The 26,696-nt window shown below is 44.0% G+C and overlaps 1 protein-coding gene across 1 annotated transcript; it reads left to right on the top strand.

The window, feature by feature from the left end:
- Positions 1-2,861: 2,861 nt before the first annotated feature.
- SLC15A1 (solute carrier family 15 member 1) lies at positions 2,862-26,230 on the top strand. The gene is made up of 23 exons (XM_042810035.1): positions 2,862-2,955; positions 5,412-5,443; positions 8,760-8,844; positions 8,932-9,073; positions 10,439-10,558; positions 10,737-10,836; positions 11,055-11,145; positions 12,006-12,089; positions 13,527-13,609; positions 14,065-14,151; positions 14,768-14,857; positions 16,831-16,875; positions 16,969-17,001; positions 17,125-17,213; positions 18,600-18,681; positions 20,096-20,221; positions 21,373-21,519; positions 21,941-21,990; positions 22,577-22,684; positions 22,821-22,917; positions 23,327-23,473; positions 24,266-24,373; positions 25,367-26,230. The coding sequence occupies exons 1-23, from the start codon at positions 2,952-2,954 to the stop codon at positions 25,556-25,558; spliced, it is 2,142 nt and encodes a 713-aa protein (XP_042665969.1). The 5' UTR covers positions 2,862-2,951; the 3' UTR covers positions 25,559-26,230.
- The last annotated feature ends 466 nt before the right edge of the window (positions 26,231-26,696 follow it).

Consider the following 26,696-nt stretch of genomic DNA (forward strand, 5'->3'; position numbering starts at 1 on the left):
GCAGCCATCAGGCCTCCCCTCAGCCTCGTGATCCCTTTCCTGCCATCCAACCAAGCATTTGCCCTACCGGCACACCCTATCTTCAAGAAATGAAATGATGCAGCATTATGGGAAAGGTCACGGTGAGCTCATGTTGTTTTCTTCTTTATCTGAATGTTCATGGTTTTAGTAGGATGCCTTGGCTGTATCAGAAAGGGCAGGTACCCTCTGAAAAGCTTTTCTATGCACTATCTGATTACTAATCCCTTTTTCCTCGGATTCACAATCTAGAATGTGATGATAAACTTCTCATGGGAGGGGTAGTTACTGATAAGCAACCACTGCTTGCCTACAGCCACTGCAAAGCCCAAAGGAAAATAATATTCAATTAATGCATTACCCGAATCAGTTTCCACCTTTCTGCACAATAATAGCTACTCGGTGACGAGCTGCAGGTTTGCAGTTTCTTTATGCTTACTACTATTCTTCCAGTTTGAAATACTGAGCCAAAAACATCTGCCAAGAGATTTTAAATACACAGACTCTTAAACAAAGATTAATTTGTTGTTGTTTTTTTTAATCTTCACTCACAGCTCAGGTTCTCGGTCTTTAAATAACCAGTAGTTGTTATCAACCTTCCCATTTGATCCAAGTCTTCTCCTCCCATTTCTCTGCCAGGGCTTCAAGAAAACAATTGTACCAACAATTGTACTCAAACCCTCTCCCTGAGCTCTACTTTGTGGCATTTAATTAATGACAAAGTGAGATAACTATCAATTAAAATGTCCGCCCATACAGCCAAGATGTTTGTGCTAGGACACATTCTTGGAATAATTCATAGTTTTAACCTGCCCAGTTTACAGAAGTCAGAAGTCACATACCGTACTTTCTGATCACCACATGTAGCTTAACTGTTTGAAGTTAGGCTCCCCAAGTTCTCTGTTATGCCTTGAAAATGCACTGTGCTTCCTCCAAGTACAAAGCTTTACAGAAACAGGGTGAAGCTCTATCTCTGAGGAGCATTTGCTGTTCGTAGTCCTGCTGTCTTCTCAGCTCTCCTATGAAATGGACCCAAGAAGGAACTCCAAATCCTCTGTGCTCAGCTTCTGCTCCTGTCAGTGGGACGGTGACAAAAAGCTCCCACAAACATCATCCTTAGTGCATCAGCCTTCTGGATGCAAACGGACCAGTCCAGAAGCTCCCGTGAAGGAATTGTTTGGAACTCTACCTTTGTGGGGTGAATTAAAACATTTGTACTCATCAGAATTAATTCTCTGTTTTCATTTTTAGGGCATTTGTGTGACAGTTTTTTACGTTTGGTTTAAGAGAGTCCTTCAATTCTGAGAGATAACAGGAGTGGAAGCCGATGTGACCCACGTAGCATTTATCTCAAACTGCTAGGAAAGCTTGCAGTCTCTCTCATGGATGCTGCTCACTTGGATGTCTCCTTCTAGGAGGCATCTAGGCATTTGAGGCCTACTGTTTACTTTCACAAAACGCACACAGTTTATATAGGATGTGCTTGGGAACAAACCCACATTCCTGTCCACCACCATGGCATATACAAGGAGAAGAGGCTAAATGGCCAACTCTAGTTCTCAGGGGAGAAATCTCGTCTTCCTACTCTAACAGCTCGACAACAGTAGAAGCACCTCAGTGACTTCTGCATGGGAGAAACACTGGCATTAGTCACTGTGTTTTGGACTGCTTGTTGGCCAGACCGACCTCAGCAGGGACTCACTGCCTGCTGTGCTGCTGGGTGTGCATTGCAGGCAGGCACATCCAGTATGCTTCTCTTTCTACAGCATAAGCTGCTTCTTACAAGTGTACGTGCTGTAAGTCTGCTATAACCATACGCTCTTTCTTCAGCTGAATGAAAGGAAGGATGGAAGACAGAGAGGTGACACAGGAGAACCAGCATGGCTTCACCAAGGGCAAATCCTGCTTGACCAACACAGTGGCTTTTTAAGACGCTGTGAAGGGAAGAGACACTGACCATCTATCTGAACTTCAGTAAGGCCTCTGACACAGTACAATACAGCATTCTTCTCCCCAAACTGGACAGATACGGATTTGATGGCAGGACCGTTCAATGGGCAAAGAACCAGCTGCAGGATTGAGTCCAGAGTGTGGTGGTCAATGGCACAGGCGAGCTGATTTAGCTGTGCATGAACTTGTTCACTGCAGGGGAACTGGACTACACGGCTTTTTAAGGTGCCCTCAATGCTAATGGTTCTATGTCAAAACCGTTAGGAGTCAGTGGTAACTGATGGGGGGTAGTGCTCCTCCAAGCAAACTACCCCCCATGCAAAGCAACATCAGCAATCCACACTGAGCTCTCCATCAGGGTCAGAGAAGCCTTCTGTATGTCTGAATTAAGTGTAGGCTGCAGGTGCTCCTCATTATTACCTGAGAAGAAACCGACCTGGCCAGCAGCAGCCAGGTAATCATTAAGTGCGTGCTGCAGGAGGCCAGCAGAGCGATTGCATAAAGCCGTGTCTTGTAACAGCAACAAGCATCAAAGGGTTCCATGCTTCCTGCAGGTGGAATTTCTCTTTTGGCACCACCGACTGATGTTTGCCGTTCCTGTGCTCTCAACGCATTCAAACCTCGGCACTGTGCGGCTTTCCTAATCTACTCAAAACCCAACGAAACAAAATCATCAACAACAAAGCCCGCAGTAATTAAACAAAGTCCCCAAACCCTCGCCCGGACAAACCCGGCAGCATGCACAGAGCTGCCTCCACCTCGGAACGGCTCCGGGCCGAGGGCGGACACCTCCAGCAGCCGCCCCGCGCCCCTCCCGCACCTGCGCGGCTGCGGGCGGCGCCGGGACCGGCCGGGGCGGGGGCCCAGCAGAGCCGCCTTAAATCCCGGCCGCCCCCGTCTCCCTCCTTTCCTCCCACTGTCCGCTCGCTGTCCGTCCCTCGGTCCCTCCATCCCCGCGCGGCCGCCAGCAGCGCGCCGGCCCCATGGGTAGGTCCGGGGATGGGTGTGCGGGAGGGTCGAACGCGGTGTTCATCCCGCTGCTGGGTAGCGGTTTTTTTCAGACGGAGTTTGCCAGGGGTTGAGTTGTACGGTGGTTTGAGGCGCACGGGACAACAAATCCGTGCAGTCGGTCCTCCGGGCTGGAGTGCTGCCTGGGCTCCCGACCTGAGATGCCTAACAAAACCAATGCCAGGTGTTCAACGTGAGGTATCCAGACAAAACCAGTGCAAGGTATCTAATACAGGGTGCCCAACAAGGCCGATGTGGGATGCCTGATAAGTCCAACACAAGCCTCCTAATGTGGGGCACTCTACATGGAGTGCCCAATGAGACCAACGTGGGGGTACCTAATGCAGGGTGCCCAACACAACCAGTGCCACTGCAGCCCAGATGGGTTGACTGCCTCTTGTAGTGGTGGAGATGAGCACCTGGGCACCTGGGTCCTGCTGTCTTGTCGGGGAAGACGGTGGGACCCCTGGGAAGGAGAAACCCTCTGTGCCCATGTAGCATCAGGCTTGCTATGCTGCGGGTTTGTTTTAGTGCTGGTTGTGTCAGCCTCTTTCTGGAAGGGGCTCTGCAGCTGTTGGTCCTGGGGACAGGAGCATCCTTGTGAGGCTGCTCCAGGAGGAGCCCAAGGCTCAGCCACGTGAGAGCGGCTGGCTGTGAAGTAAGAACATCCCTTACGAGATCACAATCTGGTAAAAAAAAAAACCCTCAATATCTCAAGGAAATACAGTGTGTGGCTGCTCAGAGTGAAAGAGAATAGTTCTAGGGCTTGTTTTTGTGAGGAGAGAATGAATTACTGAGGCTTGCCCTGAAGAGGGAGTGCACCAACATGCCACCCACAAACCCCAGATTTGTCGCTGGAATTGGTGCAGAATGCCAAGTGTTCTGTTCTTTTGGAGCTCTGTCCCTGAGGCTGCCTGCTACTGGAGTTGCTTGGGCCGTTTAGGTTCCTCTGTTGAAACGTTGGCTATCTGAATAACACTGCTTATATAGTGCATCATTTTTTTATATACAGTGTTGTGTTCTTTATAGAATTGTGGGTTTGTAGGTATGTGTATATATATGTACTTATATGCAATATATTACAGCATGTCAGTGCTGAATAGAGGAATAAAGCCGAAATAGTTGACACAGAGGTGTCCCAAAAATGAAGTCAGTCAGCATTCTCTGGAAAATGCTTCTGAAAGTTTTCTTGCGGAGGTGATAATTTCATCCTATAGCAAGGAGGGGGGAAAAACAAAAACAACAAAAAAAACACACACGAAAACAAACAGCCTCCTGCAAGTTCCATGATTATTATTGCAATTATTATTTAGTCTTTACCTGAGGCTTAGGCAGCAGATTGGTTGTTGCTGTCAATCTGTTGACTGCTCAGGCTGATATTCCCCGTGTGTTATGGCAAATGTGTTCTGGAAATGCCAGGAAGCAGGTATAGTCAAGGAGTTAGGAAGACTATCAGTAATGTTTATCTACCGTCCATATATCTGCTCTCACGAGTTGTGTGGGGCATGTTGCCAATACCTTTAATGATCTGGTATTTGCATGTGCCTTGAAGTTGGTGTGTTAGCACTTTCTGAATGTTACCTGAGTTTTAGGAAAGACATTCTCAAAATACTTCCATAATACATTCTGTTGTTCCCATAAAGACAGATATCCAGCGAAGGAAAGAATCAATTAATCAATGACTTTTTAAGCTTTCAAAAAAGGCTTTAATGAAGTATCATGCCAAACACCATAGTGTTGCTGTCAGCTGTTTTCATCTGTTCTGAACTATGGACTAAACTGTTAGCAAACATATTTTTCTTATAGGAATCTATTATGGGCTCACTCATTTTGCAGGCAGGTATTTCAAAGTTCACATCTTGTTCTTGGCCTTATCTTAATGATAATGAACTAGTTCATGTGTTGCTCTAGGATATGCTGACATCCACTTTGTGGGTGCTGGCCTTCCTCTGGTGCAGTGCAAGCTCAGCCAAGCGTGCCCTGATGGAGGGTGCTCACAGGACCCTCCAGATGACATGAATGTGTGGCCTTGTGCATCACTAGTCAGGCTGTGCGCTCAGTGCTTGTTAGGTCTGAGAGATGGACAGGACTCAGCAACCATCTCTGCAGGACACTTCAGCTGTGTTCCTCACCCCCGGCTTGTCCTGCAGGTGACAACCCTGTGACTGAACTGAAGAGGGGTGCAACTCTGCAGATGAAGTGTGTGTGCTGTGCAGCTGTGGGAGTGCTTGACACAGTGAAAGCAGCGCTTTGCCTCATTGGTCCTTTTCCATGTTTCCCTGGCAGCTTACGTGAATCTAAGCGTTAGCTACATTTTAGTCTGAAAAGCAAAAGGAAATCGAGCTTTTTGATAGTCTTCTTGCACTCTAAGTCCCTCTGACTGAAAATTTACTTGTTTATTTGTTCATTTGTTCTTTTTTCCTTCTCCCCCACAGCTGCAAAAAGTAAGAGTGAGGGCTCATCAGCGGTAAGTATTGCTCTCTTATGCTACAGTGAGTTGCTGTGCTTGCTCTTTGGGTTACTTTGGATAAATTTGCTGTGCAAAAACAAACAAACAAACAAACAAAAAAAAAAAAAAAACAAAAAACCCACAAATCAAAACAGCATAAAAGCCAACACCCTGTAAACATAAGATAAACATACTTTACATATAAAGTAATGAGTTACCGGCCAACACAAACACCAGGTAGCCTGGCAGCTTCCTACACCCCAGCTAGGCACTGGCACGCTCACCATCCTGGTAAGAGGTCTGAAGAGGCTTTGGCCACAAAGATACCAGCTGGGATGGGAGGGTCCCCAGAGCTCATCCTCCCTGTCACTGAGCTGTCAGCACCTGCTGGCTCTCCTGTGGCATTCTTCCTTGTGAATCTTTGAACTGTTAACAGTACCTCTTGGCTACGTCTGTCTGCAGCCTTGAGTTTCTTATCTTCCAAGGCTTTACTCTGCAAACTTTCCCTGCAGACTTTCCCACAGCTTCCTCAGTAGCTGAAGCCAAGGGTGTGCAGATGGGTGGTGCCAGTCTCAAACCTGGGATCCCCAGAGCAGAGGAATGTTATGGAGTGTTATAAATCAGATGCAGCCTCTGGGTTCTTACCTGTTCTTCAATAGATGGAATGCTTTCTGGACCTGGGGTTCACAACAGTTGTGTCAGTAAATGTATGCATGCACATGCGTAATGCACGAAGGCACATCTAATAAGTGCTGAGAGAAGCCTTCATGATGGCTCCCATTGGCCGACTCTGGAGCAGTGCTCAGCTCCACTCCTAATCTTTTCCTGACAGCTTGTTTCCCTGTGCTCTCAAACTGGGCTTCTTCTGCTCTCTGGCTTGCAGTGTGGCTACACAGATGTTTGCATGCGTAACGATTGCTCCCTGGCTTGTGCACTCTCCTCCCTGTGACCTTCAGGCTGCTAAAAGTGGTGCCAGGGTCGGGGATGGTCATCAGAGCAGCTTGCACATTCAGCTGAGCGAGACTGGAACTTACAAGTGACTCCTGTCTGATCTTCGTAGAATCAGGGAGCGGTTTGGGTTGAAAGAGACCTTAAAGCCCACCCAGCTGTAACCCCTCTGCTGTGGGCAGGGCTGCCACCCACCAGCTCAGGCTGCCCAGGGCCCCTTCCAGCCTGGCCGTGAATACTTCCAGGGATGGTGCATCCACAGCTTCTCTGGGCAGCCCGTGCCAATGAAATTTGGGATAAACGTGGATGGTCTTCCTCTAGAGACGCCTCTTTCAGTCCATGGAGGACATGAGAAATCAAGAGCAACAGATCTGTTTAGGCTTCCAGTTTCTGTTGCTCTAAAGCTGAATGAGTCCCGCTCAGTGCTCACCTTAGCTGAAGTCAGATTCTTTGGGTGAAAATTGTTTGCCAAACCACAGATAAGATGTGCGCAGCAATAGCCAAGGAGACAGCAGCTGGGCTGCTTGGTCGTCCTCATGGCTGAGTCTTTCTAAAGCCAGTGACACTCTCACCACTTCTACTTTAATTTCTCTCTTATTATTTACAAAATCTTTTTGCAGCATGCTGCTTTTGTTACGTGCTGTGCAGCTCATTAAGGCTTTGTCCAGAGTCTACTGGTGATGTGAGTTACAGGCTTTCCCTGTATCAGGTTTCTTTCCTTTCAAATATGAAGTAAACTAATTTCTAAATTCTCACAGCATAAAGATAAATAACGCCATACTTGTCCACGCTGCTTAAATTTAATCTGTTTCACCTATGAAACATCCCATACCCCTCCACTGGTTATTATTAATCCTTCAAATATGCGTTGCTTTTTTTTTTCATTTGCAGACAGCTCACGCATACACGTTTGTTTATTATTAGGCACCAATGTAAGAAACACTGGAGCACTGGAACAGGCTGCCCAGGGGGGCAGTGGAGTCTCCTACTCTGGAGATGTTCAAGTCTCACCTGGATGCCTACCTATGTGACCTTCTGTAGGGAACCCGCTTTGGCAGGGGGCTGGTCTCGATGATCTCTAGAGGTCCCTTCCAACCCCTACAATTCTGTGATTCTGTGATTAAATATCTGCTTTACTGGGTCTTGGATGCTATATTCAGATGACTCCTGGACTCTCAAGCCTTTGTAATACCATATTATTCTATTGTTCCTAGCTGTCACTGTAATCATATCCAGATGCAATCAAGTTTCATAGAACTTAATCTATGGGTAAAAATGGCTTCAATTTCCTTATACAGAAAATAGTTTAATATTATTAGAAGTGAATGATCTTTACAGCCTAGGTGGATCACTGAAGTGGATGGGAATTGGTGTAGCTTTGGCTATAAAGTCCTGAGGTTTATTAAAAGTCTTGCAACTTTCAGAATTAAACCCTTAAGAAGTGAGGTAGGAAGAGTTATGTCAGCTGGTGTTTCTAGTAATTTGAATAGCAATTTTATCATATGGAATCATAGAATATCCCGAGTTGGAAAGGCTCCATAAGAATCATTGAATGCCACCCCTGTCTCTGCATAGGAACTCACAGAAATCAGACTGTATGTTCCCCACACAGAGAACACATACCCAAAGATCAGACCATATGCTCACCCGCTGAGAAAAATCATGTGGTCAGAGATTTAATTTGCAATTCTAGTGATTAGGGTAAATTTAGAACTGATGGATGGCTTTCTTCTCTGTCACAATGGGCAAGAACTGTGTCACGAGTTGTGTTGTAGCAGCCATGCAGATGCCCGTTGCAAGAGTTGGAGGATCAGGAAATCTGGCAGTTACTGCCGTGTGGGTTCAGCTGAGGAGTTAAGCCAGTTTTATTGGCAAGAAATGAAGGATTCTTTGCAAAGCAGAGAATTTGTAAGGAGGAGCTTTCCTGCGGTTGGTTTGAAGGAAATGGTTAATTAAATTGTTTGTCCCAACTGGCACTATGTATCTGTAGAGCCAGGCTCCTAATTTCCCTGTGCTTCTGGGGCTTGGGGTTTCTTTTCCAAAAATGCTGGCTCTTTGCTTCTTTGATTACCAGTCAAGATTACTGAGAGTGCTTAAGATTTCAGATGTGTGAAGCGCACAAGCTGGAAATCACACAAAACCTTGCTAAAGATGTCATGGGAAGGGAAGATGGGAAGTCTGAGATCTGAGAACCAGGAGGGGAGAGTGGGAATTGATTCTTGATTCAGGCGAATGGCATCCTCCCACCTCAGCCCACACAGTCTCCTCTCCCTGAGCACCCAGCTGCTGTGCAGAGGCTGGATGGAACTTGCTCAAACAGTAGGGCACAGCACACCATGGTAGCTTGTGCTGCACAGCTCTGAGCTCTGCTGTCTTTTCTTTCCAGCCGGGCTGCCTTGGCTATCCCTTGAGCATCTTCTTCATCGTCATCAATGAGTTCTGCGAGAGGTTCTCCTATTATGGCATGCGAGGTACATCCCAAATCCTGCGTCTCCCTGTCCCTGCTGCTACCCAGCCCTGACTCTGGTTTGTAACCTGCTCTTTTGTTCTTCTTACAGCTGTGCTCGTATTGTATTTCAAGTACTTCCTGCGGTGGGATGACAACCTTTCTACAGCCATCTACCACACATTTGTTGCTCTGTGCTACTTGACGCCGATCTTGGGAGCGCTCATTGCAGACTCTTGGCTGGGAAAGTTTAAGTCAGTGCTTATTCTTCCCTCAAAAAGCAAACAAACAACAAACCAATATACTTCAGGATCGTTTTTCCCCCAGATCTGAAACTGCACTGGGGATTACCAAAATTACAGATCTGCTCATCTGTTAAGCTTACCACCTGCAAGTAGCCATTGAAATAGTGAAATACTACGTCACCTGGTATTAAGTGAGACTTTTAGAATGTATTCTAAAACATTTTATAATTTCAGTATTGACTTGAGTCAGAGGGAGGTCTTACTGAACTGCAACATTCTTAAGTTATGAGCTATTTTTGCCTGCATGTAGTCGCTCAGAGAAGTAATGCTGAATGAAGTGCTTTAAGTGCTTTAAGATATAGCCAAATTACTTTTAACAACCTGATGTTGCTCTTCTTTATAAATGTCATGATTCCATTAGTGTTTACTTTGCCAGAAAATGCCCAGTAAAGGGTTTTATTGAGGGCAATGAGCGAGGAATGCTGTCAAAGGTCTCCCAGAGATTAGAGACAAGGCTGTCGTTGGAGCTGGTTGTCTGCAGGTTGTGCGGTCTTCTACCAGGCTGATGGCCTCTGGGAGACCAGCTCTGTAATCAGAGCCAGGTGTTCTCTGTAGCTGGTCTGATCAGTGACATCTCTTTGCAAGCAGTTTGATGCCCTGCAGATTGAACGTGTGTGCATCCATTGGTTCAGATGGCATGCTTTAAAGAAGGACCTGATCACCGAGTGTGTGCTTCCTCTGCTGCTCTTGCTCCAGGGAGCTCCAAGCTTGCTATGAGGCTTTCGTCAAACAGATCTGGGTTGTCCTAGATCCCTGAGCTTTGCCCTTTATTACTGTGGGCTGCTTTGCCTCTGGGGCTGCTTCTTCTGAAAGATGAACTACAGCCAATTACTTTTTATTAATTTCCAACAAAGTTTGAATGGGGCTGTTCTTCTGTGCGAGGAAGAGGAATGGGTGTTAAAGGCATGGGAAACATGGTGATTTTGTAATACTGCCTTCACAACAGTGTCTCTAGGGGAGCTTTTGTCCTCAAAATATATTTAAGCTGCATGGAGGAAAGAAAATTAAAGAACATAGAGAATACTTCAGCAATATTAAAATTAGCATAAGTTACGTACCTTAGTAGAGTAGTCAGTTTGTACTTCACTGTATGTGAAATAAGATAATGGCATTTTCTTGAGCTGGTGGTTAAGTGGTAACCACTGAAGATTTAAACAATTGTTTATTGTCCCATGACCTCATGATTTTTAGAAAGCCTATTTGTCATCTTGCCTTGCTTAGTTAGAGGGTGATATAGTTGATGCAGACTTCTGCTTTTTCACATGTATGTATAAACATTTAGTTGCCAATGTTTGTTTTCTCTCTTTATAACAGGACCATTGTCTCCCTGTCCATTGTCTACACAATTGGGCAAGCAGTCATGGCTGTAAGCTCCATAAACGACATGACAGATCAAAACAGAGATGGCAATCCTGATAATACTGCAGTGCACATGTGAGTTGACTTGTACATGCATGTTCTCCAGGTTGGTGGTGGACAGGGCGGACAACTTAAGACTTAAAATGATGACACTTGCATTTCAACTGTCCTGCAGTCAACCTTTTACATCAAACTTCAACTAAAATAGCAGAATGATTTCTTTCTTCATTTTTTTTTTTCTACTTTATCCTAGTGCCCTGTCTATGACTGGCTTGATTCTCATTGCACTTGGAACTGGTGGAATCAAACCTTGTGTGTCAGCATTTGGTGGGGATCAGTTTGAAGAACATCAGGTATCTTCCAGATTTTCAGTCATACGTGTATTTTTACTGCTTGGCTCTTACAGCAATATAATGAAGTACATATGTAGAAAAGTGTCTTACTGTAGTGCTTCATGAGTAAAGAAGATCGATAACAATGTGTCTTGAACTGCGCAATAAGTTGGTTCAGTCTAGGGAAAATAAAGTTGCTCTGGCTAGCCCTTTCTAAAATCATTTTTGATTTACTGTAGGAAAAACAAAGAAGTAGATTCTTCTCTATCTTTTATTTGTCCATTAATGCTGGAAGTCTCATATCCACTGTGGTCACCCCAATTCTCAGAGGTAAGTCCACACGTTTGTTCATAAAATACTTAAATGGCAATAAGGAATGAGTGTTGGAATGCAAGTCATACAGGCTAAAATCAACAGGAAATTCAGTCTTCAAGTTTTCTTTTCTTTACCGCCTGTGTGGGGATGCGATGGCGTTTGAGGAAGATCACTTTTTCTCAAAAGTGAGAAAATGTAATGCAACCTCTGGAATAACCCTAATGCTCTCGACCAAAATTCTAGCCCGTAAATTCCTTGATGGCAGCTGACTAGAACTGATCATGTGGAAGTGTTTTAGGGGTCTGCTTCATGCAAATTCTATTATTTCCCAAAACAGAAGGAGACGTGCAGACACCACAAGACACAGTTTGCTTCCATGATGATACAAGGTGAAAGCTACCTTGGAAAAACTAACAGATTTGATTGAGGAAAGTTGTACCATCGTTTTCTCTAATTGTTTAAATAAAAAATAATTTAAAAAAAATGAAAGTAGTAATTAGCTGCAAGCTATTTTTTTCCTAATGGAAACGCACTGGCACACATTGCCCAGAGATTGTCCCAGAGAGTCTCCCTTCTTGCAGACCTCCAAAAGTATGGCCCAGGGCAACCTGGTCTGGGTGGTCGAGATTGAGCAGAGATTGAGCAGAGAGTGAGATGAGGCCCCTTCCTACCTCTGCCATTCTAAGGTTTCTGTGATGCATTATTCCCCTTCTCAGTAACGTAAGTAGATCTGCATCATGGTCATCCAGCTTGTCAGTTATCAGCAGAGACTCTTTTTTCCCTTGAGTCAACAGTGAATGCAAGAAATAGAAACTCTATGTGAAATGTTGGCAGCAGTCCCTGGGATTTGTATCAAACATTACTTTATATTTCAGCTCAAGAATGTGGCATTCACAGCAGACAGCAGTGCTACCCGCTGGCGTTTGGAGTTCCTGCTGCCCTCATGGCTGTTTCATTAAGTAAGTTGAACTGTTTCCATCTTGCTTTCTTGCTGTAGTTAGGTGATAATGATTTCTGAATCATGAGAAAGTAGTTGAAATCTGCAAGTATGAATCCCTAGAAATATCTGATTATTTCTGCAATATGTAACTTGTGAAGCTTTTATGGAGAGAGGACAGATCGACCCAAAGTTCCCTCTTTTAAAGGAGACACTGGTGAAGCCGAGGCACAATTAAGCTGAATGACTGTTTTTGCACGTGGATAACGATAGGACAAGGGAGAATGGTTTTAAACTGAGACAGGAGAGGTTTAGGTTAGATATTGGGAAGTTTTTCACACACAGGGTGATGACACACTGGAACAGGTTGCCCAAGGAGGCTGTGGATGCCCCATCCCTGGAGGCATTCAAGGCCAGGCTGGATGTGGCTCTGGGCAGCCTGGTCTGGTGGTTGATGACCCTGCACACAGCAGGGGGGTTGAAACTGGATGATCATTGTGGTCCTTTTCAATGCTGTGATTCTATGATATGGTATGAAATAGACATGTAATATACTGTCTAAATTGCCTGGTGTGCTGGGTTATATAAACGAAAGGTCTTCTGAACGTAGGATGAGAACTCAGAAAATGCAGTTTTCAGATATTGTTCATAGTCCAGAATAGTGAACTGTGCAGGGTAATTGTCCTTTATCTCCTGTAGCGAAATACAACACTAGTATGCCAGGGTTGATCCAAATGGTGTATTTCTACTAGCTGCATTGCAGATTGCTCCTTGAGCCTTTCAGCTGCCATACAAAGACCAAGAAATTGATGCTCACATGAGCAGGTTTTGAGGGTTGTATTTTATTATCTTATTTTTTTCTAATGGTTTGGCGGGTGTACGCTGTAGTGTTTTTCCTGGTCATGTCCCCTCTTGGACCTGGCCCCCAGGTGGGCCACCAGCTCTGCTGCCACTGTCTTATCAGTGCACCCAGCCCAGGGTGACGGCGGCTGCTCATGTGAGCCCAGACCTTGCCAACACGTGGGAGGGTGAGGCTGGGGAACGTGTCTGCGTGTGGGAGCTGAGGGAATGCTGACAAAGGCTGTGGCTTAGGTGACGCCTCACGTGTCCCTGCATGATGTGACATGCAGTGTCCCGGGCTCTCGAGTTCCTATTTAAGTATAGCAAGGCCGAAGAGCAGATCCGGAGTGGCTGTTGCTTTGACCATAACTCATATCCCACCAAGAATGGCCACTAATCTCAAGAGCATCACGGTTTGGTCCTGCATCTTTAATAGATATTTACTGGTATTTATTCATTTGATTTGTTTTACTGTTTAATAACACGGCAATAGTCATGTTCATTACTCCTTTCAGAGTTACTCCCAGCTTGATGCAACTACTTAATTATGTTTTTCACACTAAATTATTTGCCACTGCTTTCAATTAACCACAAATTCCTTTCTGTTTGCTTATTGCAGTTGTGTTCGTAGCTGGAAGTCGAATGTACAAAAAAGTTCAGCCGCAAGGCAATATAATGGTTCAAGTTTGTAAATGCATTGGAGTAAGTAGTGCTGGTATTCCCTAAATTTCACTCTGAAAGTTTGTGGAGTCCTTCAGGACTATAATTTCTGCATATTCAGTACCATTAAATTTCTACAAGTTGCAGTTTCTTATAGTGAAATGTGCTCTTACAGCCATTCAGTTCTGAGAAACGGTGCATTAGACATTCTCATGCTATATGTAAGTTCGTCCTAAGTATGCAGGTCTTCCAGTTCCTAACAGCAATCCACTTTAGAGCTGCTCAGAGCAGATCTGCTTGGTTTACCTGATCCCAGGTAACCACTTGCCCAGTAGGCACTATGAAGCCTTAAATGCACTGTTCCTTCCTGTGCTTGCAGCAGGTAACAGAGGTCACCCCTGGCACCCTCTAAAGAGGAGTTCTAGAAGCAGGAGTGTCACTTTTAACTATAAAACAGCTTATATTACAAATATTTTAACATAATGGATTCTCTCCAGTTTGCCATTAAGAACAGGTTTCGGCATCGCAGCAAAGAGTATCCAAAAAGAGAACACTGGCTAGACTGGGCAAGCGAGAAGTATGATGTAAGTACTGTGTGCGCACTGCTGTCCCCCAGCATCCCCTGGCCCCAGTTCCTGTGCTGCCTGCTCTGATCCATTGCCTTGGAAGCTGGGTTAATAGCTTTTGCACCTCTTCATCATGAACAAGTTGATGGCTTATGTCCCATAGTCCCCTGGCTGTGTCCTTTGCTCCCTGTACCCTACACACCCTGCAATTCTGTCAATGTCCGCACAAACCTTAGCCCCTTCCCTTCATTTTACTTTTGCCTGTGTGTAATTCTCATGCATGAAATGCATTCCACAGCTCCTTGTCATTCAAATGCCTCCTAAGCAGCACTGCTAAAGCCTACCAGGAAAAAAAAACAAACAGTGTAGTGTAGAGCTAAATCTGCTGCCATTGCAGTGCAGGCATGCCAAGAACAGACTTTTCTGCTGCCAGCGTCCCCTTTATCTGGCACTCCACCCTGGTGTTGTTTTAACAGAAATCAGCAGAAGTTCTGGCACATCCAAAGTTCAGGATATGGGTAAACACTGCATGAGAGGTCCCGTGTCTCCACCTGCTGCTGCGCCGGGAATTTGCGAACTGCAGTGGAAGTGTTGTGTTTCTCACTGACTTCTTTGTATTTCCTCTTATCTACAGAAACGGCTAATTGCTCAGACCAAGATGGTGTTGAAGGTGCTTTTCCTTTACATCCCTCTCCCCATGTTCTGGGCACTTTTTGACCAGCAGGTAAAGTAGAAATGCTTTGCTTTGCATTTCTAAATGTGCTCTGTTCTACGTGTTCTGGAGGCATTGCACCTAAAAAGATCTTTGTGTAAGGGTGGGAAGTATTTCTCAGCAAATTCTTCAGCCCAGTTATGATGCACAATGGTTACTCAGTGCTCACGCAACGTCCTGTGGTCCAAGAGCAGTCAGCTGACTTATCTGGGCATTCCCAGGAGTTGATCCATTGACTCGGGCCTCTCTACATCCTACCAGCCAGCAGGTGGCAGATGAAACAGTAACCTGCAGCTTTTCAGTTCCCACTCTTCTCTGCTGTTAGTTGAGGTGCAGCGTGGAATCCTCGTCTAAGCACACTGGAGAGCCAGAGAGATGTATGCCATCTTGCTTGATTGCTCAGATCTGTAACACCTCACATCTTGGAGTATAACCCTGTAATTCCCACTGATTTGGATGGAGTGCTCAGGACTCAGGAAAGCAGGCTTTCATTAATTAAGTACTGCAGTACAAATTTAGGAGGGTATCTGAGAGAATCAGCTCTCTGTAAGGCACAGTGCATTACATTCTGTAGACTGCCAGGGTTATGCTTTAGTACTGGTGAGCTGTAACTATGAATGTGACCTGCTCTAAGATTCCCTGGTATTCCTCCTGCTCTTAACTGTATGAGTTTCAACAGGGCCAAGTGTCGGGTCCTGCATTTTGGTCACAACAACCCCAGGCAACCTTACACGCGTGGGGAGGAGTGGCTGGAAAGCTGCCTGATGAAAGGGACCTTGGTGTACTGATGGACAGTCGGCTGAACATGAGCCAGCAGTGAGCCCAGGTGGCCAACAAGGCCAATGGCATCCTGGCTAGTATGAGCAATGGTGTGGTGAGCAGGACTGGGGAAGTCATCCTGCCCCTGTACTCGGCATTGATGAGGCCTCACCTCGAGTGAGGTGAACTGTGTTCAGTTTTGGGCTCCTCAGTACAGAAAGGACACGGAGGTGCTGGAGCAGGAACAAAGAAGGGCAACAAGGCTTGTGAAGGACTTGGAGAATATGGCCTATCAGGAGAGACTGAAGGATCTGGGGATGTTCAGTCTGGGGCAAAGGAAGCTGAGGGGAGACCTGATTGCTCTCTTCCAGTATCTGAAAGGTGCTTACAGCGAGAGTGGGGTTGGTCTCTTCTTGCTGGTGACAGGCGACAGGACGAGGGGAAATGGCCTCTAGATGGACAAGTTTAGGTTGGATACCAGGAAAAACTTCTTTACAGAAAGGGCTGTTAAGCTCCCCAGGGAGGTGGTTGAGTCACCGACCCTGGATGTGTTTAATAACCACGTGGATGTGGTGCTCAGGGACATGATTTAGTGGAGGGTTGTTAGAGTTAGGGTAGTATGGCTGGGTTGTGGTTGGACTTGATGATCTTTAAGGTCGTTTCCACCCTGAGCAATTCTATGATTCTGTCCCAGACAGTGGTGCAGCACAAGAGCAGAGGCTGCAGATGCATCGGTACAAGTTGTCTCCCCCTAGGCTGGGGAGCATGGGCAGGTTTTTTGGGCAGAGGGATGGAAGGCAGTGGGGTCCAGTGCTGCAGTAAGGAGCAGCAGGTCAGGGCCGTAGGCTGTGAGCACCTGGCTGACAGCCACGTTCCAGCTCTGCACGGCCTCTGGCTCATCTGCAGTGACAGCTGAGAGAAGCATGTGTGGGAAATCATGGAATCGTGGTGAGGCTCCAAGTGTGGAGCATCTGGGCATCTGTGCACCTGTCTTGTTTCCTCGTTTCCTCTCAAGTACTATTTCTTCATGATTTTGTGAAGCCAGTAAATGAAGTGAGATGAACCATGAAGATCACTTTGTTCAAATGTTTATGTTCCTGTAGCAAGCTATCTCTGTTTTTATTATACTGTCCACCTTTCCAAACACTTTACTAATGAAAACAATTCAAGAGGAAATTTGGGAGACTTATTAACCATGGGATTTACCTCTCTCTTCTTCTGTCAAGGGGTCGAGGTGGACACTGCAAGCCACAACAATGGATGGGGATTTTGTAAGTGACTTTTTTCCCCCCAAGATTTCCCCCTTTTACACCCATTTTATTTGTTTGTTACTAACATTTTATTTTATGTTTTTTCCCCACTAGGGAGCTATTCAGATTCAGCCAGACCAAATGCAGGTATAGTAATCTACTTGACAATCCTAAGTACTTCCCAAAGATGATATACATGTATTGTTGCCTTTTGTAAAAATGGACTGAAAAATACTTAGTTCTTTCTCTTTTTATGTTCGTTTTTAACAGACTGTCAATCCAATCCTGATTATAATAATGGTCCCAATTGTAGATGCTGTGATTTATCCTTTAATCCAGAAATGCAAGATCAATTTTACGTAAGTTAATGTATTTACCTGGGTTCAGCAGAGATTCATTTTAATGATTCCTTTAAGATGCTCTTGCCCTGAATAAAAGCAAGTTCCAGCCAAGAGAAAAACAATACAGTATTAAAAATGGGGTTAATATTTAACACATATAATAATAAAAGAGCTCTGAGCAGCAAACAAAGGCACCACAGACCACAGGAGCAGAATCTAATAGGAAAGTAATAACGTGGTTTCTCTTCAAGGTGAGGTCAAAGTGCTTTGACTGCAGAAGAGATGCTATCTACCATTAATGTTTTCCACTTCCCTATGTCTAACACTCCCCTCCCCTGCCAAGTGTCAGAAGTAGGAACACAACATAACTTTTAGCATATGATATCTTCTGGGCTTAAAACTACCTGGGACCGGATGTATTTTCCCTTCAATCCCAGGGAGGTGTTCAGTGAGCCAGTTTTAGAGAGTACTGCATGATACTTTTATTATTGGCAATCAACTGGCCAGCATTTGCAAGCAGGCGGAGTGGAAGAGGCTCACCAAACTGAACAAGACAGAGCAAAGCTACTGGTTTCTAGGCTGCTGTCAGCACCAGTGATGCTTCTGGACTTGGCTTACCTTGTGCTCAGGCAGCTCTGTTACAGGAGTGGCTCAAGCTCCCAGCAGCCAGCTCCTCAGCATTTTGCCCCACATTCCTAAAACACAAACTCTCTCATTCCCTGGGTTCTCCCATCCTTTGTCGCCTGTAACAAAGCCTGTTGTATCACATTGATCTTTATATTTCTTTATGTGCAGAATACATTTCTTAGAATAAAGTCTGTGGAGCAAGATGCAATCCTACTTTTCCATCCAGATATGAAAAACTAGTGGGAGGCTGCTGTGCTGGAAGCACCTCTCTTCATTAGTGGATGTTCTGCATCAGACAATTGATGCCATAAATACAATAGCTGCTGTACATCCACCCTTACAACTTAACTGAATGTCAGCAGCTGCCTCCTAACTCAAAGTATTTCCCTGACTTGCTCCTTTCAATATTTGATTTAAACATAGCGATGCACACAAGAGTTATTACTCTGTTGTACAAGGTATAAATTTGCCTTTTCATTGTTTTCTATGTTAGTGATGATGTGTTTTTTTTCTTCTGTTGACTTTTGAAATCAGAAACCCAATAACAATTTTGTTCAGATAGTGGTTAACCCCAGGAATGAGCCCAGCAGATGCAAAGCAACAGGTTAAGATGCTGCAGGAAACTTAATTTCCCAGCAGTGTAACTGTGAACTCCATACAGGATAGCTAAATGCTGACAACATCAGCCCTTCAAATGGTGATGATCTGCTATTTGTAGCCTTATGAATGAATCATTGTTTGTCTAACTTATATATATATGTCTTGTTGCTGAATTAGGCCCCTGAGGAAGATCACTGTTGGCATGTTCCTTGCTGGCCTGGCTTTCGTTGCTGCTGCCCTTGTGCAAGTGCAAATAGATGTAAGTTCAGCCAGGTGCATGTACTGAATTCTAGTGTTCTGTTAATATAGAACAGTCTTTTTAAGGTGAAAATGAGTCAAACACTGTGTGTAAAACACTTGGAAATCAGGAATAAGAATGCGTGCACAGAAGTAGAGGGGAGGGAAAATAAAAAAGCATACTGCAATCCAGTGAGTTCATAGGCACCATCCCACAAACAGTCTCACCTGTTATGATACATCATGCATGAAAGGCAGCCTCTGGTCTTTAAACTGAGATTAAAAGCTGAAAACCAGATATTTTCCCTAACAGGGAGCTGCTTTGTGTCTCTGATCTCTTCTGACATCTAAACTGGAGGTGAAGTGTGATTCACCACAGCCAGGGAAGCATCATCACACTATGAGCAAAGATGATTTTATGACACTTATTTAAGGCAGGACTTGGCACATCTAGATTTTCTTGCTTCAAAGGGAGCTGTCATGTTTAACAGACGTAAAAGATGCAGGTTTTCCTTGTAGCTGGGAGTCAGTGACACCTCTGGGAGGTAATGACTGCATCCCAACGTCTGAATTGCCGTCCCAAGGCGTCCACCTTCCTTAGTGCGTTATCAAGATGAGCTCTCACTTCTTAAATACCTTTTGTGAGGAATGAGGAGATCACCATTTGATGTCTGGGCTCACACCTTATTTTGCCTCTGTCTTCTAATGGGGAGCAAAGCACTTGGCCTTCAACAGGACTCATCCTGAGTGCCTTGCTTGAAGGATGAGAGCTGTGCATAAACACGTACTCACACTGGGCAGAAGCTTGGTCACAGTTGGTAAATCTCCAGGCTGTTGCACGGGAGCATCCTGCAGAAAGGAAGATTTAGATCTATTTTAGTTGTGCGATTGTACCTAATGAGAATGAAAAAGACCAAAGCACAGGAGGGGCTCAGGCAGAACTGAAATAAGTGCAGCTCTTGAGGCTCTACAAGGGCAGAGTCCATTTAATGTTAGATCAGGTGGAAAGTGGAGTCTCCAGTTGTCTTTTTTCTTTGGGCTCTTGCACTGCACAGTGCCCGTGTGTGCTTCTGAGCAGCACGAGGGCTGGGAAAAGGAGTCAGAACACTGCATAAAGAAATTCAGAAACCTGCACTCCCGTAGGATATGGGGAAAAGCTGTCCCCTGAACTGCTGAGTGGAGTTGGTATTGGCAGCACCCTGTACGAAGAGGAACATGTGAGCCTTGTGAAGGAGAAACATCCTTTATGAGGAAGCAGTTGGAAAGCTTTGAGGCTAGCAACTAAAACATGATTAAAATTGCATTCTTATGACTGACTGACAAATCATCAGGCAAAGGCTAATCTTCAACATGAGATAAATAAGAGAGTAGTTATTCCAGTGCATCCATCAAGTGACTTAGGATAGAGCACTGATTTACTTCTTTCTTTCCTACAGAAAACTCTTCCAGTTTTTCCTGCAGCTGGACAGGCTCAAATCAGAATAATGAACCTAGGTAATAGCAATGCAGATGTTACGTTTCTGCCTGATCTTCAGAACGTGACTGTTCTTCCTATGGAGTCAGTAAGTAAGGGGAGATGGGGAATAGGAAGTCAAATTTGAATGGAGCAAGTCAAAGTGGTTCTAAGCTAATGATTGGAAATTCAGTATTTTCTATGTGTTGGTTTTTTTTCCCCTCTGTGCCACTTCTTAACAGGAAGGACTACTATTCCTTTAAATAATAATAAGAAGAAAATCTTTCCAGGCCTAGAAAGTCACTGCTCTTACTCTAAGTGATCACTTATGTGCACTGGGATATGTTTCTGTGGCTGCCTTACTTGAGCTCCAGATTCTTCTGTTGAAGAACCCTTTCAGGGTCTTTTACAGCAGGATTTGGATTGTTAGCTCTACTGACTGCAAGACACAGTGGAGCTGGTGGATCTTTGTAACAATGAATGCAAGGAAGTCTTACCAACATGTTTTGTGGTAGTGTGCTGTCCTGCTTCCATAGAAGGGAAGCCCTCTTCCACTCTCCTCCAGATATAGCTTGCATGGAAACTGAGCTGTGGGGAGAAGAGGAGGGTGCCCAAGCTGAATCCTGAAGTGGAATTGATGTATCATGATGCACACCTGAACACGAAGGGTGTAGAAATACTCCATTCTCTACCACAGACATAACCCAGGTGTTTTGAATTGTTCTATGCATCTATAAAGCGAAGATATATATTTTTAAATAAATGTGTTAATTTATTATTCAAGTTGTATTACGTTCCAAGGCTGTGAAGGGTAGTTGAAATATCTAAATCATGTATCCTGGCAGTAGTAACTTGTGTTATGCTGAAACACGAAAGCTGCAGTTTGGATCAGCATCTTGTAGGAAGTGTTGCCATGTGGAAAATGGTTTATACTTGTGCTGTCTCTGTTGCTAAACAGAATTTTGCTAACGGTGAGCTAGATTTATCTGGAGAAGGAAAGACACGGAGAAATGTACAGCTTTTCCACAATGCTTGTAGGATGCTTTGAGGTTTGTGTGAAGGAAGAAATCACCGATCAAACAAAATGAGCATCTGGTGTAGAAAAGATAACAAGAACTGAGTCAGGAGTTGCTCACAATCGCTGATACTTTGGATGTAACATCCCTGTAAAATTTTGATTCCCCCCAAATTTGGCATTTCTTCAGAGGTGGAGACAAATGCCATCACATGGGCATTCACAACAATTTGTCGTCTTTGTAGACAAACTACAGGATGTTTGAGACTTCTCAGCTGAAATCTGTAAACATAAACTTTGGGAGTGAGAGTAGAAGTGAAAGTATCGACTCGAGCAGCAACACGCATACTGTCACCATTAAGAATGCAGCAACAGGCATTGTTTCCAGCTTGGTAAGTCGCCCTAAATCCTAAGGAATACATTAGTGCCACAGCAACTATCTATGTGGAGTGTGGGAAGCTCTGGGTAGTTTTTCTTTTTTCTTTTCCCTCTTATTCTCTTTGCCCCCGAGGGAAAATTGTACCAGAATTGTAAAGAGCAGGCAGGATACTGGGGGGGAAAAACCAAAGCAAACAAAACAACAACAAAATTCACCAATATCTGACCAACCTGACTTGACAGTTACTGTTTTGCTGAATTTACGTGTGTCGTCTTAAAGGATTTTCTAGTAGATGTTTCTTAGCGGGAACCTAAAGATAAGGCCTGGAATCTTGCTCTGAAACCTCTGTGAATTCTCAGTTGTATGTAATAGCACACGTTTAAGCAGTTCACTGATGCTAATGAAGTGTCTTGACTAATGCTCTCTTCCACCAGCGGTCAGATAATTTCACATCAAAACCAGAAGAAGGAAACAATCTAATCAGGTAAAGCTGATGTTGCTCCTCAGCTTTTCAGTGGCATGACTACTTCACTCTCCCTCTTCTGGGGATTCTTCTTGCTTAACATCATTTTCTATCCTGTAGGAGACTTCCACTTGCTGGACACCTCAGTTTAGAGGTTTAGAGGGTACAGGAATTCCAGAACAAAATTTATCTGAGCTATCGTACTTATCTATTTAGCTAAATCTTGGAAGTATGTTTCACACTGCCTAGAATTTCTTTTGCTATAGGCAATGTGTCTACCTTCTTTTGAATTGCTGGTAAGAAGTGTCCTACCAATTGGTGTAGGACATATGGGGGTTTTTTTCCCACACCTTCCATTTGTAGATGTGTTTGTTACTGCCAGAAGTAAATACTCCCTTTTTTCATTTCCCTATGAAAGCAATAAGGTGATGTAGGCCTGTCTTGCTTCTTGCATTATCCGTGTCTGCGGGGATTTACTGTTCTTTCAAGAATGTTCCTTTTCAAAAGTGAAAGGAGAAAGCCTAATACTCGTACTGCCAAAACACGAAGTAAAACCTGAATTCTTTGAAATACTAACCAAAGTATTCATCATTCTTATATGTTAAAGGTTTGTAAATAACTTGCCTCAGACAGTCAACGTCACTATGGGTGACACGAATTTTGGAATACTGGAAGAGACAAGTATCAGTGATTACAATCTCTTTTCAGGAGGAAGGTAAGTGTGTCCCTCATCTAAATCAATCTCTTAAAGAAACAGACACACTTGACCCTGGAGAAAAGACAAAGGACATTTTATTTTACACGAAATTGTCTATACATATGGGTTGAATTGTTTTTTTTTCTTCCTTCAGAACAGATGATATAGTGATTGTTGCAGATTCAACTAATTGCACAATAACTTCAGAGGCATTAGGATATGGTGGTGCTTACACAATCATAATTAATGAGGTGAGTTGCTGTTGAATGGGCAATAGTTCTCCATTTTAATGTTCTTCAATTGAAATACACTTGAACAATTATTTCTCTTGCCCTTAATTAAACAGATAATTATGTTAAACCGTCTGAACATAAACACCGATAAAAATAACGATGAGCATGACAGTGACATACTGCAAAAAATTCATATTAATCACCAGTGGCTCTAAATCCTGAGCCCTGCTTCACACTAAGTATTCACATGAATTCTGATGTGAAATAATTGCATTTCTTTACTTGCTGCATGGTGCTTCATGCACAGTGCGTTCTACTCTCACAGAACTTTGTGTATGATTACATAGATGATATAACACTATTTGGAATTCCTCTGGTGGCCAGAATCGTTACCACTGTTGCTAGTGCATTATTTTTTTACTTTCAGTGTTCTGAAGACGTGACTCAATTAAGATACGTTGAAGATATCCAACCCAATACAGTCCATATGGCTTGGCAGATCCCTCAGTATTTCTTACTTACATGTGGAGAAGTAGTCTTCTCTGTCACTGGGCTGGAGTTTTCATACTCACAGGTAGGCTTTGCTCTTCAGGTCATTCACGTGTTAGCTCAGGACTCTTAAGCCCCCAGCCTGTACAAACGGAGATCTCCTGACGCTCCTCGTTCCTACAAGATGGTTCCGTATCGCTGCTGTTTGAACAGTATTCTCTAGAGCCCCCTAGCGGGACTGCAGGCAGGTGCACAATGTTTTCCATGGAGCCATGTTGTACCGCTTGAAGATTTGCCACCAGTTTTCCAATCACCTCACACATGACTTTCCATTGAAAATGAACAGAACAGTACTGCTGCTGTTAAACCAAACTTGAGACCCCTCAAATACAAATTGAGCCACTACTGACACTTCTGCATCAAAACTGCCCTGGTTTAATTTGTTTTCCCTTGCAGTCGCTGACAGCAATTTGTACACTTCAAATTCCTTTGTCTTCTAACTTCAATTTGTATTATTAGCTCTGTTTCTTCCCTTAATTCTGAGTATCTTCTGCAGTTATGAGAATATAAATTGTGGCTTGCTTGGCTATGAAGCACTCCTTCATTTAGTGTGTACAAAGTGAGATAGCAGGCACATTTTGCATTCGGCTACTTAGTGCACGCAATGTAAAAAGTGTTTTAGCAGTAATTAGAAAGCTCTTGTTTCTCTTGTTGCTTCTTGAGATTTATTGAGTTCTAACAATTAAAATAAACAGGTTAAAATTTTCCCCCTCCTCTCCCCCCCATGGAGAACCAGTGTTGTTACAGTGTGAATAATGCTGTAAACATCAGGAAGTGTTAACAGTGTGACTAAAAATTTAGTGCTTTCCTTCTATAGGCGCCATCTAATATGAAGTCAGTGCTGCAGGCAGGATGGCTGCTGACGGTGGCTTTCGGTAACATAATTGTCCTTATCGTGGCTGGAGCATCCAAACTGAGCGAGCAGGTAAGCACACAGGCAATTAGCCTGCCTTTGTATTGCACTATTAGAAAGAGGCTCTAACATGAGGGGAGCCATGGCTGATAATTCTCAGCCATAACTTTTGAACACCAGGCATTACAGTGGATTTGTATTGATAACTGGAATGCTTGAGGCTTAGCTACAAGAGTCTTGCAGTCTGCTGTAGAATTTGTGCTTGAGTGAACAATCCTTTAAGATTGAATCCAGTAAGCAAATGAGTTATGAATCTTTATAATCTATTTTGGTTTAAAGAAACAAACAAAAGAAAAGCTTTAACAAATATTACTTTAACAAAGGTTTCTACCATTTGCATAATTGTTTACCACTCCTACCTCTTGCTCTGTCAGGCTGTTTCACTTGGCAAACAGCAGAGTCTAATGTCTGTGCAGTAGGCTGCTTCTCATGCTGTGGAAGGATTGGGTGAGAACTTCTGAACTGACTTAGGACTAAATTCTAAAACTTCTGCTTACCGTTAATCAGGCCTCACCTGTGTCAGTCAGCCTTGCCATGTCCCTTCTTTCTTCTGGCTCCATTGGTTTCAAACCTCCTTCCTTAAGGCATGAAAGCAGTCGTTCTTCTGATGAAGAACATTTGGACAAACCTTCAGACTACTTATGGCATTCCCTAGTGAATCCAAAAGGGTGATGTTTCAGAGAAGGAAGAGCCTGTCCTTGAAAAAGGCCTCTCAGTCCTGGTTTCAGCTGAAGTAACCAGAGAGTGTGAAACACAGCAGTTGAGGGTTTTCAGATGGAGAGAGAGAGCATTTTGAAACTAGAGTTACTAGTCTCACTCTCCACTGTGATCCATAGAAACAGATCTAGTATTTAGTCCTCAAGACATGCAGTACTTGTGTGTGCTGAGTTCCACATTTGGAATTGAGCTCATTGCTTACAAACAGCAAAATAGTGTAATTCTTTGGATGAATAACTGCTGATAGTTAAATTATACCTTTTTTTTTTTTTTTTTTTTTTTTTCTAGTGGGCAGAGTACGTTCTCTTTGCTGCCTTGCTGTTTGCAGTTTGCATCATTTTTGCTGTCATGGCGTATTTTTATACATATATTGATCCAAATGAGGTTGAAGCCCAACTTGATGAGGAAGAAAAGAAGAGACAAATAAAACAGGATCCAGACTTGTATGGAAAAGAATCTGAAGCTGTCTCTCGGATGTAGAAGGTGCATTTAAGAGCATTTGTGAATCACGGTAGCTTGTTAACTGTCCCTGCAATAACAGGAATCAGGATATTGCTGACATCACTGGGTAACATACCTCATGGGAGAGGCTGAGAAAAGCTGTTCTGACTTAACATACAGCCTCTTGGGAAGCAAGATGAAATGATTAATCTCTTGTACAGAAGATGGCATCCTGAGGAAACTCCTGCAGAATTTGCACTCTTAAAATGTACCTCATAGCATTAAAATATCAAAATTGCACTTGGCACTATTCGACACTCTACATAGATGTATTTTTATACTGTATTTCAATTTTATAATGTGGAGGGGTGGGGAAAAAGGTATTGCCAAGAAATAGTAATTGAAGCCAAACTGTCTGCATGACCCTTCTAGCCTGTTACTTGAACGCAGGTCACATATGCCTTAAATTCTTTTGTATGTCCTTAAGGATAACGGGAGAAAAGCTCTTGGATTTCTCAGATTAAAATGTCTATGATCCACCTAGCAGTACCTTGGAAATGCACTGTGATGTGCTTTATGTGCCTGTTATTAACTGCCCATTGGTATGTCCTTAATTAATTGTGTTAATGGGGTGTCCACTGAGGTGGACAGACAATGGCAAATTATATTCTGAATAACCAACAAGAATAAAACTTGTGTTGTAACAAATTATTGAAAGCAGTGTAAGAGTATGACTTACAGTTGCACGGATCTCCGTCCACAACCACATGTGGAACAATGTGTGCATCCCCCAGGAAAATGTTTAGAAATGGAACTTAAAAAGGTGGGAGAGACTGTGCAGCCAGGCCCAGAGCATGGCCGGGCAAGCACACTGACCAGCAACTTTTCTGTACGCAGCTGGCACTTTCTATCCTGTCATCTCTCTATTTACCCATGCTTGTTCCTCTCCAAACCGTACTGACCTCTCCCTTTCCCCATCCCTGGTCTCATAATAAGTCTTGCACAAGGTGCTCTTCTCCTGCATCTCTCTGTGAGTCTTGTGATCCCACTGGGCTGTAAGGTGATCCTGGAGAGCCCTTTCCATATATACAAAGCGGTGGGCTGCCTTCTGCTCCTGGCACAGCCCCAAGGCTCCATCTGCAAGAGCTCCTCTGAGGACATCGGAGCAGCTCATGCC

This window comes from Centrocercus urophasianus, unplaced genomic scaffold (assembly GCF_019232065.1).
Source record: "Centrocercus urophasianus isolate 14NV4802_14NV808 unplaced genomic scaffold, USGS_Curo_1.0 seq_12, whole genome shotgun sequence".
Classification (NCBI taxonomy): Eukaryota; Metazoa; Chordata; class Aves; order Galliformes; family Phasianidae; genus Centrocercus; species Centrocercus urophasianus.